An 18,104-nucleotide genomic window follows, 5' to 3' on the forward strand; every position below is an offset into this window, starting at 1 on the left:
TTTGTGTTCATACAGCTGAAGTCGAACAACAAACCAAATGCCAAAACTTCATCCCATACTCCTTGACCCCTCGTTATGAACACAGGACCACTTCAATCATTGTCAGTTTCAAGAACATGACATGTGTAAAGAATACTGATAGCCATAACAAGGGTCAATTACATTTTAACACCTAGACGAATATCAATCATTCCCTCGAGCAAACGGACTTTAAATGTTAATGAAATATATCATTTCGAATGAAAGCAATGCAAAAATATTCTGTAATAATTTAATATCAATTTAATACTGATTTCCTTCTCTATTCGAAATAATTGAATAGTGAATTATACTACTTAGAATGGAGGTTAAAGTAAGTAGCAGTAACAAACAACTTCTATGATTTTTATACCCACACCACACTACGGTCAGGGTATTATGTCTTTGTGCATTTGTTTGTAACATGGCGAAGGAAAGTAGATAGACCCATAATTCCTTTTGAAGATCTTCATTGAATCACTTTTTGAGTCGATTTATGTATATCCGTCCGTCCGCCCGTCTGCTCCTGTATTTTTGTAAAAAAAGTACAGGTCACTTTTTTGTTCGATCGAAACGAAATTTTGCAGAAGTTATTTGTTTGGCCCAAGGACGAATCCTATTAAAATTGGAGATGTGGGTAGAAATTTAGACATAGCTCCCATATATATATCTTCTTCAGATTTGCCTTTTACTGTGCACCCAATGTGCAATAATAGCCCAAATCGGATGGAATTTGGCACATACGACAAAATTGTCCCTCGAAGCAAGCATGTCAAATTTGGTGGAAATCGGCTCAGGTATAGCTCCCATATATACAGGGAGGGACGAAAAAACTGCAAACAACATCAGACTGCTGTCATTTCTAAGCCACTTGTCCGATAGCTGTTAAAATTATTCCAGTGACAGCTCATTATATTGTTTACAAGCGTACAAAAGCATTTTGGTGAGAATTTTCCAGAAAAAAAGTTATTCGTGAGGGAATTCAAGCGTGATAGTGTGATTTATTTATATTTGGCTGGAAAACCACAAGGGGCTATCGTTAGAGCACTCCAGCATTTAAATGTGAATAAATCTTTTGAATTTCGTACCATCGCTCGTAACCGTGATACAGGTGGAATAGCCCGACGCCAGGAAGTGGATAGAAGAAAACAGCAACATCAGTGGAAAAAATGGCTTGAGAGCTGAATATATCGCAATACTCCATTCGCAAATATTGAAAAATGAGCTCGGGGTAAAACCATTGACATTCCAAAAAGTGCAAGAACTTACACGACAACCGAAAGAAAATATACTCAAAGAGATTCGCTTCGCTTGGTCGAAAGTGGAGAACTGCCGAAAATATACTCAAAGAGAGATGCTTCGCTTGGCCGAAAGTGGAGAACTGCCGAATTTGGTTTTCTCCGATGAGAAAACATTCGTTGTCCAGCAGTTTGTAAACAAACAAAATGATTGTGTTTACTTGTCAAAAAGGTCAGCTGAAAATATGCACATTCGGTTGGCCACTAGAACTCAAGCGTCGGTCATGGTGACATTGTGGGCCGCCATATTATCCGATTGTCGCTCTTCGCTTGTATTAATCGACCGCCAACAGGACTCAGCACCATCGCACTCAGCCCGCGCCAAGAATGGTTACAAAATGAGGTTCCTCGCTTCATTTCCAGCGCAAACTGGCCACCAAAATCTCCGGATACCAATCCGTTGGACTTTTGTGTCTAGAGTATTTTGGAAAGCAAGGTTGTCACTAAAAAATACCAAAGTGTCAATCTCCTCAAGCAAGCGCTTCGCCGGGAATGGGCCAAAATACCGCAGAGCAACATTCGCGCAGCGTGCTACGGCTTCATTGGCCGTTTGAAATCCATAATTCGTGCTAAAGGTGTCCAAATCGAACAAATCTGTACTTATTCTAAAAATTGATACTATTTCCGATATTTTTTGCTTTCATTCAATAAAATTAAAAAAAAAAATGTAAAAGGTATGGCGTTTGGCTTTGTTGCATTTTTTTATCACACACCGTATTGTTCATCCGAATTGTTATTTTTGTCCTCCACAGCCGTATTATGCACTCCGAAACAAGGATATTTGGGGAAATATATCAAATATAGCTCAGAAATACGTTTGCCAAATTTTACCCAGATCGAGTCAGATTTGGATATAGCTCCCACATATATCTTTACTCGACTTCACGTTTATTGCAGTCCAAATTCGAGTCAGATTTGGATATAGCTCCCATATATATCTATACTCGATTTCAAGTTAATTGCAGTCCAAATTGTTAAAATAAGTCCGAGTTTGAGAATGAATTCAGGCACGAACGACGAATTCAGCTAGGTCGAATGTGTGGCAAATTGTGTAAAAATCGGTTAAGATGTAGCTATAGATCCCATATACATATTTCATCCAATTTTGTAGTTAAGTCCCTTACACCCGCAAAATGCTCTTCACAACAACGATGTTAGCTATATTAGCCAGCTATCAGATACAGCATAGAAATACTCATGCTAATTTTTATAGAGATCGATTCAGATTTGTATATAGTTCCCACATATACCTTCATCCGATTTCACGTTTATTGTGCCTAAGAAGTGTAATATCGGCCACAATGAGAAAGGATTTTGTCTACCATATTTTTCTACCTAATAAAATATCCCTCTATTCTACCATATAATAAATCCTTTCAGATTTAAATTATGTATGCTTCAGATCCATAACATGCATTCAAAAACGATTTTTATTTCCCCTAAGTGATGTTTTTCGTTATGGGTAGCTCTACTAAATTTACAAATTGGTGTAGGGTATAACAAAACCGCCCCGCCCGACTTTGGGCCTTTCCTTACTGGTTATCTTGTTATTACGATCTTGTCTTTAATTCAGAAATTTTGATCTGAATTCCTATTAATTTTTATCTCCTCCTACGCCTATAAAATATTTACTCTTTACAAGTACAACCAGAAAAAATGTATGTACAGAAAAGTAAAAACTATTTATTTCATTGCTTATTCATAATTGAATTATAATATTTCCATTCTTTCATCATCAAATCATGTTTGAGACAAATTTACTGGAACAAGTCCAAGAGTATGACAGCATGTAGCTATTTGAATTGCTTCAGATTAATTTACTTTCTGACAACAGAAGAGCAGCACACCAAACCAAGCTACTGATATATTCAGCCATGGTAATAGGCACATATTTTAAATTACATTATATTCTATTTTCACACTTGATATAAATTCAATTATTTAATTAAATACATACTTCGCATAATTAATGTATAAATCACGGCATTCATTCTCCGACGTTTTGTATATGCCCATATTCAACGAAGAAAAAAAGGGAAATATTTCAAGGAATTCCATTCTAAGGGAGATTCGAGAAAAAAACACACACACATGCAAGTAAATATTTAACAACGAAATGGGGAAAATGGAAAGAATGACTGCTAAGTGAATTGCACAGGGTAAAAAAGCGCTGACTACAAAGGAAATTCCCCTCAATGATACTTGACAGAATTTTCCATTGTTACTGTATCTCCATGGTTTTGTCATGGTGTCTTAAAATATTGAATACTGTGATGCTAATCTTTCAATCACTTCGGCGCCACAATTCTCACACAATCTGAGTGTTGTGTGTGTGGCAAGCATGTGATGACAACAATTCTAAGGATTGATGCCTGAATGTGTGTGTGTCTGTGTGGGAAAGTAAATGTATTTGAAAATCTCAAAAGATATTCACATGTAAAATTCGATGACATCAATAACTAAATCAGGGACTTGGTAACATTTTTTTAGAAATATTTCGCAGAATTTGTTAAACAAGGCATAAAACAAAATATCGCTAAGCAAACTTGTGAGTAATTTGTATGAGACATTTTGTAAGTAATGGATGGGTAACCGACCCATTTTTTAGCAAGGTCAAATGAAAATCGAAAAATAAAACTACTTTTAGCGACGAAAATTGGTAAAGAAAGTACTTTTTTAATTGACTATTGCAAGTAACCACTTTTTGTGCACGACATATGTAGTAAAATACTATCGTTGGTACTAAGGCATATTAGCAATTTGGAACTTGAAAAACTATGGTAAGATTATATTATAATGATCTTAAAGATTTCAAACCCTACATCACCCGCTACCTTTTCAGCAGAATATTACTTTTCCGCTGAATATGATATTTAGGCAGGTTGAAACAATTCCCAGTCAGAATATTGAAGATAATTTAAGTTTTCTTAGCCAAAAGAAAATGTTTGCTAGGTTTGTGGCCAAATGTGATGATTTTTTTTCAAAATTCGGAAAAAACTACAAAGATATTCGAAAAAAAAGATTAGTTTTCAAAATTGGCATGTCTTGAAAATGGTTAGAGATATTTAGAAAATTTAGTATTTAGAAAAAGTTAGCTTAATTAAAACACAATTCAGCACGACTTTTCTTTTGTCGAAATTTGCAATTTGGGATCACTTTTGAAAGTAGCGTTAATTTCAAAAATGGTAGGAGATATCGAAGAACAGAGTAAGATTCAGGATAACTTCGATTTTTCCGAAATCCGAAAATTGCACTTCTTTCATGTTTTTATACCCTTCACCATGGTATGGAGGGTATATTAAATTTGTCATTTCATTTATAACACCTAGAAATATATATATATATATTCTTGATCAGCATAAAATTCCATGTTGATATAGCGATGTCCGTCTGTGGGAATCACTCTACCTTCCGAACGAAATTAAGTAGGTGATACAGTTTTACTCAGATGTGTGTTAAGTCTGGTATGGTCTTGGCATTAAAAATCGGCCCAAGTATTAGTATAATCCCCATATAACTGTACCGACGGATTTATAGTTTGCTATTTTAGTCACAATTTTAGCACGAATTTCCTATAAATTGGAAGTTTGTGTTCTCAGTATGTACCAAAACATCTTTGCATAGGACTTTAGATATAAGTCCAAGTTTTGGTAAAGTCTCCATATTACCTACCACACAATATTCGGTATTTTGATAATTTTAGGTACATTTCTCATTGATATTATCTCAAAGTTGGTATTTTAAGTTCGTAATGGCTGTTACAGCCTGTGGCAGCAGTCCACGTCTTCGTGTAGGCCCATGTAACGGTACCCTCTTATATTCGGCATTTTGGTGATTTTAGCGCCATTATTCACTATAATTGTTCGAAGCTTCGGGCTTGAGTATCGGAATGGTCAATGAAAAATAATGCAGGTCTACGTATAGGCTCCAACATAACGGTCAATCCCTATATTCAATACTTTTATGATTTTAACAAAAATTTCAACGGATTTTTTACATTTTGAAATTTTCTTCCAAATGGTGGAGGGTATTTAAAGTTCGGCCCGGTAGAATCTTTTTTGTGAATGAAGTCTAGTTTGGAATACTGCTACCATTTATTGAAGTTTCGGAAAACGCGATACAATGCAGAACAAATTTTTTCCAAATCCGAAAATTGCAATTCCAAAGGACTTTTGATACCCTCCACATAACAGTATCGGCATTCAATTTTCAAACTAGTTTTATTTTAAGAAAATCTTTTGGATAATGCTATTAATAATTCAGAATGACATAGAGTAGACGGTGCTGCTATATGAGAGGCCCTACCAAAATGTGAACTTGTATAAATATTCTGCCACAGTACAAAATTTGAAACAATCCCGTTGAAAACAAGTCTTAAATGATAAAAATAACGATTTTAGGGAGCTACTGCTCTATGGAACCTATGGGAAAACGTAGACCTATGTGGAAAATTGTCTAGAACAATGGTTTGTATCAGTTGTGAACATCAAATATTAAATTTGAAACACTTTCTTTCACTGAAAAATGGGGCCATAATCATTAAAATATTGAGCACCTAGAGATGCTGTTTATGGGGCTATAGGAAAACGAGGCATTACATAGACATTTATGCCCTTGTAACCCATTAAAAACTATTAACGCCAAACTTTTAAACAAATCCAAACTGACAAACGATTGTGACCTATCTACTGAAAAACTATCTCCCCATAAGTTTAACCATTAGGGAATGATACAAATATTACCATAGATTGATCGATTTGAAAAATGTCATCGAAAATTGTCATCATATGAGGTCTGTCCTGAAAGGTTAGATGAATTTAACAACATGAACAATTAAATTTCCAAAAATCGGCGGCATAAACCTTCAAAATATCGATCATAAGAAAATAACCCAAAGAATTCGTAGAGCTTGTCATTTGAAATACTCAAATTTCAGGCAATTACATTTTATGTGCAAAAACTACAAAAAAATCTAATATGGCTAACCATTACATGGTCATATTCCAAACTACTGTTTCAGTTTCTTCCGGAGGGATATGTAGCGAATATAAACATCATACCCCAAATCATGGACTAATCAATGTCATTCTTACCCATAACTATCTCATCTCCCCTACATGCTCAGTGGTAACATTGGGATATATATTTTTTTACCCTTTAAAGATTTAATCTATTTCCCATGAAATAGCTCATATATCAACAAAAATCACATCCCTTCAGCATTAATGTTTTAATGTAAATTGTATGTATGTATGTATGTTGTGTGATGGGTCTTTGTATGGATACCGGCTAAATGTGTTTATTCTAATAACATTGATTGAGTGAAAAAAAGATCAAAATGAGTCAATGGAAGAGGGTTGTTGCCATGTTCCCAATATGAAATGACATTGCAGATACGTATCGGCGTAGTCCTGTTATAAAATATCATACAGTGACCCCATTTGATGGAAAGCCTCCAAATGGCCTTGTGCTCTATAAGCTCTGAAAAACGGTCCAATGAACATCTAAATTATTGATGAATCGATGAATACTGTAGCGTTGAATTGATTAGGCAGGCATGGTTGATTGACTGGTTGGCGCAGCGAACAGCCTTCTTTTGTCTTGTACATATATCTGAGGCTAGCACTAGCACAAGTGCCCTTGTTACAAGAGCTTTTTGTTTCATTGCCGCCGTTTGGATATTATTAACCCAGAATATTGAGTATAGGTCACATTCAGTGATGCCACAATAACCTTATTATTGATAATTTCATTGAAAATTAAAAAAAAAAATTCAACACTCAAATTACGATAGATTGACAGATACAGCGGAAAGGATGATAGGGACAATATATTTATCTAATGGATTTTAATATAAGGGACCATAAATATGTTAAATTTATTAAATAAACCTATAAAAATTCCTAATATTATTTTATTTATGTACATTTGAAAACGGTATAAAGTAGTACTAATTTTGGTGCATAAGCTGTACCGGTGACTACATGATACTCTGCATCGCTTTGTATTGAGATATGTGTAAAGTATACCAATTATGATCCTTGCCAATTGTACACTACGCTCTAAATACAAAAGTCACTAATACATAATATCCTTTACCACAGTGTGGCGCCGTTCTAGATCCCGAATAAAAACTGAAATATTTATTCGACCGTCACTATCACACATTATTGTTATTTATTCATCACTGACAATTTTACACCTAGTGGTATAATAGGTAAAAACAGAGAGATGTAAAAAACACACAAAAACAAACATACGTTGCAATAATACATTTTGACAATTAAACACACAAAAATCATCATCATCATCATCGTCAACATAAACATTCATTTAATGGCTTTGAATGTTGTGTAAATTTCCCAATGAAAAACAGAAAAAAAAAATTAAAATGAAGCAAACAACCGACCGACCATTTCCATTATCCGGCATGAATTTCAATTAAAATTTCCAAGGAAAATTACTCATTTCTGATGCACATAATTGAGTTATCAAAACTTTTTCATTATCAAATAACCCAAAAAATTGTTGCGTGTATTAAAGTATGCATGCATGTGTTTTGTTTGTGTGTGTGCGTTGATGGGATAGTAAATGCACAGGATGCTCACTCGCATATCGACAACACTGCCAAGTGGTAGTGGCTCATTAACTGAAGTGCGGGTGCAACACACATACACACAATCTACATAGATATGTACATACACAGGTACATGTGTAGGAAAAACACCATCGTGGTTGTGGAGCAAAACTTGCCACAGCACTATGGATAGCATGGTTTGAGCTGGCAAACAAACTCACTATAATGTATTTCGAAATAACTTCAATTAGTGCATTTGACAATGGAAACATTTTGGGTAAGAAGTGGTACAGTGGTTGCTCAAAATTAAATATCTTTTCAGTTTCTCATTAATAAAAATTAGCCCTGATTTTAATACCCTCCACTATACTATGGGTATATGAAGTTTTTCATTCCGGTTGTTACACCTCGAATAAAGGATTTTCCACCCGCTTTGTCCGTCCTTCTGTGGAAAACACCCTTGAGTCCAAATGGAGTGAAGCAGGTTGATAAAATTTTACTCAAACTTATTGCAGACATAATTTTTATACCCTAAACTATAGTATGGAGGGTATATTAAGTTGGTCATTCCGATTGTAACACCTCGAAACATATCTTTTAGACCCCACAAAGTATATATATTCTTGTTCAGCATAACATTCTATGTCGATTTAGCTATGTCCGTGCGTCCGTCCGGTATTGAAAATGGGCCAAGAAGGTACGGGTTCTGGTATAGTACTCATATAATGATATCTCCCGATATTCGGTATTTTGATGATTTGGAATTGTTTAAAATTTGTTATATGAAGTTTGTAATTGATACTACAGTCTAAGACAGAAAATTGTCTGTGCAGGTCCACGTTTTAGTATAGCCCCCATATAAAGGCACCTCCCGAATTTCGGTATTTTGATAATTTTAGCGACATTATTCACCGGAATTGTTTAATATTTGGTATTTGAAGTTCGTAACAGATACTACAGCCTATGACAGAAAATTGGCTTTTCAAGTCCACGTTTTGGTATAGCCCCCAAATAATGTTACCTCTCTATATTCGGTATTTTCATGATTTTAGCTACATTATTTACCCAATTTTTTTCAAGTTTTGCATTTGAATACTGTAATGGCCGAGTCCTCGTATAGACTCTAATATAACGGCTTAATTCATTTTTTTACTTGTTGATATTGAAAGTGGGATATAGAGGTCCACGTTTTGGTTAAGCCTCCATGAAACTGTACTGGTAAATTTAAGATGTTTTGAGGATTTATGTTATACCTTTAAACAAAATTTGCTGTAGATTGAGAGATTGTGTTCTCAGTCGGTAGGAATGTGTGCCTCTTCCTACGGCAGAAAATTGCTCACGGGTCCACATTTTCGAATATCCCTCATATAATTTTACCTAAAAATCGGGTATTCTGATGATTAATGCCGAATTTTTCATCGGAATTGTTTTAACTTTGGTATTTGGAGTTTGTAATGGGAAACTCTTCCTACGTTTTCGTATACCATTGAACCATTTAATATTCAATATCTTATTAATTTCAGAGGCCATTCCATAATTTTTGACAGTTTGCATATCTCTTCCAAATTTTGGGGGACATTAAAAGTTATACCTGACTGAACTTAGCTGATTTTTTACTTGTTATATATACAACAACAAATTCCTCAAAAATCTTTAAAATCGACTTATGAGAAAAATTGGTTAAAATAAAGATATCCTTAAGATCGATCGGAGTCTTTAAAGTACAAAAATGAATGAAGGTCAAATAGGGCTGTACCGGTATATGGGGGTAACGCTATACGTGACTATATTGGACAAATATATTGAACAATTTCTGAGAGAAGAAATTAAACTGATTACGATTCTAAACTACAACAAGGTAGCTACAATGCTACCATATGGGTCACACATTGTCGTACATATTCAATGTAACGCCACCGGACCGAAAACCCATTAAGAACTACAAATTTTTAGAAAAATTCGTGGAGTACTGTGGCAAAATGATCAAAATATCGAATATCGTGAGGTGCCGTTATATGGGGACAATATGAACAAGTGGATCTATACACACTATGTTCCGCCACCGAATTTAGAACCCATTATGACTTACAAATACCAATCTTTAGACAAATGCGTGGAAAATGAGGCTGAAACCATCAAAATACCGAATAGCTGGAGATACCGAATAGCTGGAGATACCGTTATATGGGGACAATACGGAAACGTGGATCTATACGTAAAATGTTCTGCCAAAGGAGCTAGGACACATAACTTAAAAATATAATTTTTTAGGCAAATCCGTAAAAAATCTGACTAAAACAATCACAACACCGAATATCGGAAGGTACCGTTATATGGAGGTTATACGATAACTTGGACCTATACATACACCATTTTGACCTACAAATACCAATTTTTAGAAAAATCTGCGAAAAACGGGCTAAAATCATCAAAATACCGAACATAGGGCAGAAAGTATTTTGTTTTGGCTTCGTTGTGCCATATCGGTCCGCTTCTTCTCGTACATCCATAATTTAAAGCTATATACTTTATATAATGGTATATTATATGATTGTAGTATTTTGTATAATCATAACTCTCATAAAATGTCAAATTATTGGTCAGCATTTTAAAAAAATAATAAATCCAATTTCATTTTCACAGCCTTCTCGGTTAGGCCCAATCTTTGTCGTACTTTCCCCTTAATAGGTAATCTAAAGAAGTTTGTAATTCTTAATTAAGAAAAAGGTATAACATAGTGTTGCATCATTTGAAAATATGTCTCCAGTATAAAGATGAGAATTATAACCCTCAAACCCTATATTAACTTCCCGATGCTTAGAAATACTTTTTTAGCTATTATCTTTCTGACACAGCTAATGCACGCTTCGTGTTTTAATGCACTATCAAGTATCTTCAGTTAATTATGTAATTAAACCACGAATCGTCTCACAAACGAAAAACGCTTGCAATTATCACGCATTTTGCCCAGTAGAGAAAGTTTTGTTAATGTAAGAGCCGAAACTTATCCATTTGCAATTGAATTTCATATCGCCCAATGCACACAGTGACATGGACACTGGCCTAAGTCAGTTTTTAATTGCATACAATATTATTTGCTTTTTGAAATAGATTCATACCAAAACCTGTACACAATTATTAATTGGAGAGCAATTAAATTTAATTGCGTAAATTTACATAATCCTATGATATATGCTGTTGCTTGAAACAAGTAATCCAAAAAGACTGAGGAAAAAAATACTGTGCATTTTCTTGTTATGGCGTTATCTTTATCAGGAACTGCAAGTCAAAGATATTTGAGTCTGTTAACATGTTAGAACGTACATACATATGATACGATATGTATGAATAAATGTATGAGTTATAAAAACATAGTTTGGATTTAGAACATCGCCAGAGCCCTACTAAAGGCTGATAGCTAAAACAAACGCACAGAAACCGAGAATTACAAGCGCACGCACACGTACACACCAAACATTTACAAATTGCACAAAATTGCAGATACTTATGGCTCGGCCTGATGCGTGGGGGGAAGGTGTTGATGACTGGTTAAATGTTTTATTACTTCCTAACAAACAACACGTGTACTAACATGAGATTATGGGATAATTAAAACTTTCCATAGTTAATGCCTTTTGTGCGGATACCCACCAGGATGGTATTCCTGCTAATCTAATGCATCTCATACTCTTGCGTCTCTCCTGTATAATAAATGTTAATTAAAGTTCTGCGCAGAAGATAAACAAAAGTCTATTTCGTAAAAAAAATTAATGGTAAAAACTTTGCATTTTTTTGATAATGAGAGATTAAGTGTCAATATTGGTTGTTGATAAACAAGAATCTTCAGAATTTAGATAGGTTGGAGCCTGTGTCCACTGCTCATCCAAAGTGGTTACTTTTTACTTTGCACATTTTACATGAAACACAGTTTTTGTGTAATTAGTAAACAGAAAATATATATTTTCTTCAAGATTTGAGATATAAAATAAAACTTACTTTTACTGAGGAGACAATAGTAGTGATTTGTTGCTCCTTCAACACACTCGGTAGTTTGCTTAGTAGTATTGGAACATGGCACTGCAATTGATTGTTTCTCCAGGAAGTCTCCCATGCCAAAAACTTGATTACGAAACGGTTGCACTATTGTTCAACTTATATTGGAGGGTGCGAGAAATATATTTTTACATACCGCTACGATTGTTGCCTATGTGCATTTGTTTTTAACATAGAGAAAGATGAGAGATGACCCATACTTCTCTTTGAGGATATGTATAGAAAATTCTGAGTCGATTTATTCATGTGCTTTCGTCAGTCCATGTATTTTTATAAAAAAAAGTACAGGTTTTACTTATGGTCTGATTGCTATGAAATTTTCCACAAATCAGTGGTTTGGCCCAAGGTCGAATCGAATTAGATTTGGATATAGCTCCCATATATAGCATTGTCTGATTTCATAAATATTGTTGATCAAATGAGTAATATCAGTCAGAATCAAATAAATTTTCCATATATATTTTCGTCCGATTTCAATGTTACTGTGCGCCACATGTTTAATATTCGTCCAAATGGAATTAATTTCGGCACAATCGGGCGAAATTTGGTAAAAATCGGTGTTGATATAGCTCCCAAATGCTTTATCCAATTTGGGTTTAAAGTCCCTCATGTTCGTAACATGCACTCCACAACAATGATATTTTAAACCAGATATCAAATATTCGCCAGAAATAACTCTGCCAAAATTCATCGAGATCGGTTCAAATTTGAATATAACTACCATATATATTTTTTCCGATCAGTCCAAATTTTTCCTGGAAGCAAATATGTCATTTGTTCGATATATAATATTTTAATATTATCCTCCTCGAAGTGCATAATGTACACTCTATAGCAATGTTTTTTGCTACGAGAAGTACAAATGCCTTTGTAAAATTTTTTGGAAATAGATTTTTTCGAAATCCCATATATTAGTTACCTCTGCTTTCAAATTATAACTGCTCTAGAGCTTATTAGTGTTTTTTACGAGTAGCTTTATCAAATATGCATACTAGTGGGTAGGGTATAATAAAGTCGTCCAGTCCGACCTTTGACATCTCTTTACTGGTTTGAACAGAAGTTTATTGGGCTAAAAACCATGTAGTCAGAACAATCTTCAGGATAGATCCATGATTTGAGATAAACCTTGATTTAAAGCAATTTAAAGTTTTTTTATATATTTTCTCAAAATAGTTTAGTGAGGGTACCACATACTCATTCGTAAACGAAATTGTGTGAACTTATTATTTTGCATTGCGCTCCGATATATATCCGCTAAAAGCCGTAAAGAAAACATCTACCATTGATCGGTTCTCAAGCACGTATCGCTCATTTACTTTTTTTCTACGAATGGCTCTTGTCAATAAACTTTTTACAGATTTCCGTCCGTCTAAGTGTATGACATTAACTAAGTGCTGATATGTTAGTGAGTCAACAGAAAACTTATGTGACTTAAATCTAAATTTAAAGGCGTCGTGGAAAACAATGAAACTCGGGCCCCAGGTTTAGTGTGCACCCTTATAAAGGTACCTACATAAATGTTAATTTTATTTTTCAATCAAATTAACTATAACTTGGTATTAAAGTTTTTTGTTAGAAAAATGTTCATATTAAATTTGTACACACTTAGTATAGCTTTCATATAAAAGTACCCAAAATTGTTGAACGTCGATATGTGGGAGACAATACCAATACAACGAATATTCTTATACACTTTTCCTCGATACCATTTATGCAAGAAACAAAAAAACTGTGTTTGCGCAAAATTTCAGTACTAAATCTAAGCATTGAGAACGGTGTTTTTTTTTAATTTGAATATTCTTATTTGAAATATTTCACGAACACTAAAGAAGTTTTTATTCTGATGAGGAAATAAAAATAAAAATCCATCCAATGGATTTAATGGATTCTAAGGACACGACTTCAGTCAAACCAAATTAGGAGTTTTTGCAAATGTATCGTTCTTCTCGTCATTTTTGTCGGTTCTAGTCTGTATGATAAGTATCGAAAATGAGGTTCTTTGGCATAAAAAATTAAAAATGTTGCTCGTGACATTTTAGGAGATTAGAATTTAAACAAGTAAAAAAGCTGTAAGTTCGGCCGGGCCGAACTTTTAATACCCTCCACCATTTTTTACAAATTTGGCAATTTCCAAAAAATAAAATCCGTTAAAAATTCTGTTAAAATCTTAAAAATGCCGAATGCTTATACGACAACGTGGACCTGCATAGGCAACTTTTGTAATAAGTTATTAAAATGCGAAACTTGAAGAAAAATCTGTTCATAATGTAGCTAAAATCATCAAAATAGCGAATATGGGGGGGGTACCGTTATATGGGGGCTATACGAAGACGTGGACCTGCACAGATAATTTTCTGGCATGGGCTGAAGTATCCATTTCGAACTACAAATGCCAGATTTGAAACAATTCCGGCGAATAATGTCGCTAAAATCATCAAAATACCGAATATCGGGATGTACCGTTATATGGGGGCTATATGATAACTTGGACCTACATGGCCCATTTACGAACTTAAACTGCCTACTGTCAAAATATACATTTGTGCAAAATTTTAACCTTCTATCTCAATTTGTTCGAAAGATATCGTGATTACAACAGACAGGCGGACAGACAGACACACAGGCAGACGGACATACATTGCTAAATCGTCTTAGAATTTTACGCTGATCAAGAATATATATACTTTTTTGGGTCTGACATGAGTATTTCGAGAAGTTACAAACGGAATGACAAAATTAATATACCCTTCATTCTACATTCTATATAGCAGATCTTCTGACATATTCTAAATACTAATTTTATCATACACCAGATGAATTCTGGTGTATGAACATAACTTATTGTACTAGAATTCGATGTCCAGAAAATGATCTACTTTGTTTGCGAGTAAAGCCAATAAATATTTTTGCAAAGAAATTCATAAAATTGTTTTTACCATGTATAAATTAACCAAAAATAAAATTAGTTTCCATTACTATTAATCATAAAAATAAATCTATATATAGCTTCAAATCAATCACAGCATTTTCTCAACGTCATTAAAGATTCATCAATAACAAACAAATTTCCCCCTAGGACAATTGACAATAACTCAATCCATCTTCCCTTCTCATATTTTTCGTTGCTCTAATCAATTATAGGTTTACTATTTTTAATTATCGGTTACAACATTCCCACTTGACCTTTGACACTCTACTAATTACCATTTGTGTGATTGTTGGCAGTTTGAGGTTTATTCGCAAATAGAAACAATTGCTGACTTACCTTTAACGGCGCTTAATTGGTTGCCAACCATTTGTTTCGCTATAAATGCCGCCATTTTTCAAGTGGTTTTTGTTTTCTTCCTGTCCTCTTCTGACTAAAGGTTTCAGTTGATGATTTGGATGATTATTTCAATTGCGATTTGGTAACAAGTTGGACACTAGGTGTAGATTTTTTCGTTGGTTATTTGTTCTACGACTATTCACTTTAAAAATCTGCAAGAAAGAAGAGAAAATGTTAAATATTGTATACGCGATTCAACAATTGATTAATTATGTTTTATATATTTTAACATTGTCTAACTTCCAATGCGATCTTCTTTCTCAGAGTTTCTCGATTTGTCCTGATCTTTTTCGATTTCCAATTCGGGTTCATGCGATTTTCATAGCCTCTTATAACATTAGGATAAAATAAGGCGCAATATTTTCAGTTTTCTCGACATCTAATCCAATGGAATAACGTCGACGACCATATCCGGAAATTATAACAATTTTGGATTATCATTGGTATTTTTCTCCCAAATATTGTGAATATGTGTTGAAATTCACTTTTCCTCCGATTTATCTCGGAAAATCTCGGTTTTATACCGATGTCTTTAATAACAGATATTCTCTTCAAAAACATTATAAAACTTATAAATTTTAACTTGTGAAAGAATCGAAGGCAAATATCAGAATGATTTTACACAATAATTTTATTTTGAAAATTTATTTTTTAACTCATAATGTCAAAGCTTACTTTAATTTAAAAAATCATAGAGAGGGAAGGTATTTTTATGAGTTTACGAGCCGAACTTTTACACCCCCTCAATTGGAAATGAACTTGCAAAATGTAAAAACCGTTAAAAAATGATGCTGCAATATTAAGAATTTCGAATGTAGGAAAGAACCGTTGTATTCATGGGGGCTACACGAAAACGTGGACACATTTAGCAAACTATCTGCTAAAAAAGCGGCGCCTATTATGAACTTAAAATACCAATTTTGAAAAGTGTAGCTAAAATAATACCGACTATTAGAAGGCACTGTTATATAAAGGCTATACGAAGGCGTGGATCTTTACAGAAAATTTTCTGTCATAGGAGATAGTACCCATTACGAATAAGAACTTGAAATAATTCTTATTAAAAGTGCTAATCATCGAACAAAAATTATCAAAATACCGAATATCTGGAAGCTCAGTTATATGGGTACTATACCAAAAATTTGGACCCACAGGGTGAGATGAAAAAACTGCAACCAACTTAAGACTGTTGTCATTTCTAAGCCTCTCGTCCGGCAGCTGTTACAATTATTCCTGTGTCAGCTCATTATTTTGTTTAGAAGCGCACATAAGCATTTTGGTGAGAATTTTCCAGAAAAAAAGTTATTAGTAATAGAATTCAAGCGTGATAATGTGATTTCTTCATATTTGGCTGGAAAACCACAAGTGGCTATCGTTAGAGCACTCCAGCATTTAAATGTGAATAGATCTTTTGTGTCTCGTACCATCGCTCGTTACGGTGATACTGGTAGCGTAGCCCGACGTCAAGGAAGTGGACGGAAGAAAACAGCAACATCAGCAGAAATGGTTCGAAAGGAAAAGGGACGACTTGATCGAAAGCCGCGTCGCAGTGTCCGAAAAATGGCTCGTGAGCTGAACATATCGCAATATTCCATTCGGCAAATATTGAAAAATGAGATCGGAGTAAAGCCATTGAAATTCCAAAAATGACTCGTGAGCTGAACATATCGCAATACTCCATTCGGCAAATATTGACAAGTAAGCTCGAGGTAAAGCCATTGAAATTCCAAAAAGTGCAAGAGCTTACACCGCAACAGAAAGAAAATAGACTCAAAACAACTAAAGAGTTCCATCGCTTGGCCGAAAGTGGTGAACTGCCGAATTTGGTTTTCTCCAATGAGAAAATATTCGTTGTCCAGCAGTTTGTAAACAAAAAAAAAAAAAAAAAAAAAATGATCGTGTTTAGTTGCCACAGAGGTCAGCTGAAAATTTGCACCTGCGATGGCCACCAGAACTCAAGCGCCGGCCATGGTGATGGTGTGGGCCGCCATAACAGTCGATGGTCGCTCTCCGCTCGTATTAATCGACCGTGACATCAGAATAAATACGGAATATTATCGCAAAAATATTCTGGAGGGTGTATTAAAGCCTTGGGCACGCAAACATTTTGGCCGCTGACCTTGGACATTCCAACGGGACTCAGCATCATCGCACTCAGCATGCGCCACACAAGAATGGTTACAAAATGAGATTCCTCGCTTCGTTTCCAGCGCACAATGGCCACCAAAATCTCACGGATACCAATCCGTTGGACTATTGTGTCTGGAGTATTTTGGAAAGCAAGGTTGGCACATAAAATACGAATATCGAATATGCAGAAAACAGACCTACACAAATGTTAAGTTTCAGTTGATTTTTGTTGGAAATTGTGGCAGAAAATCAGGAGTTATAGTTATATAGGGGCTATACCAATTCATGGACCAGGAGCGAATATTGTTTGCAGGGAAAGAATAGAAGAATAGACCTACCCAAATGTAAAGATTCAGCTAATTTGGAGATTGTGGTAGCGTCATATGGGGGCAATAGCTACACGTGTATATATATATATATATATATATATATATATATATATATATATATATATATATATATATATATATATATATATATATATAAACCATTTTCAATACCAATCAACATACATATAATACAGGGTTGCCCATATTCGGCGGACCTTTGGGCCCATTCCAATCGACGAGGCTTGTCCGCAGGCAACATTTTTTGCGTCAATTGAATTTTGTACGGGAACAAATGCAAATCAATGCGAATAATCCGTTGTAAAGTGGACCGAGCCATGCCCAATTGCTGAGAAAGGCGTTTTTGGGATGTTCTT

General features: G+C 34.6%; 1 protein-coding gene across 7 annotated transcripts in view; it reads right to left on the bottom strand.

Annotated features, from left to right (window-relative positions):
- LOC101889617 (complexin) overlaps positions 1-18,104 on the bottom strand; it is a 636,740-nt gene that overhangs the window by 303,282 nt on the left and 315,354 nt on the right. For all 7 annotated transcript variants that reach the window (XM_059126575.1, XM_059126576.1, XM_059126579.1 and 4 more), the window contains one exon: positions 15,212-15,423. In XM_059126575.1, coding sequence (XP_058982558.1) covers positions 15,212-15,266 — 55 coding nt within the window. In that variant the 5' untranslated portion in view covers positions 15,267-15,423. The remainder of the gene's footprint in view (positions 1-15,211; positions 15,424-18,104) is intronic.

The sequence above is a fragment of the Musca domestica genome, unplaced genomic scaffold (assembly GCF_030504385.1).
Source record: "Musca domestica strain aabys unplaced genomic scaffold, Musca_domestica.polishedcontigs.V.1.1 4, whole genome shotgun sequence".
In the NCBI taxonomy this organism is placed as follows: domain Eukaryota; kingdom Metazoa; phylum Arthropoda; class Insecta; order Diptera; family Muscidae; genus Musca; species Musca domestica.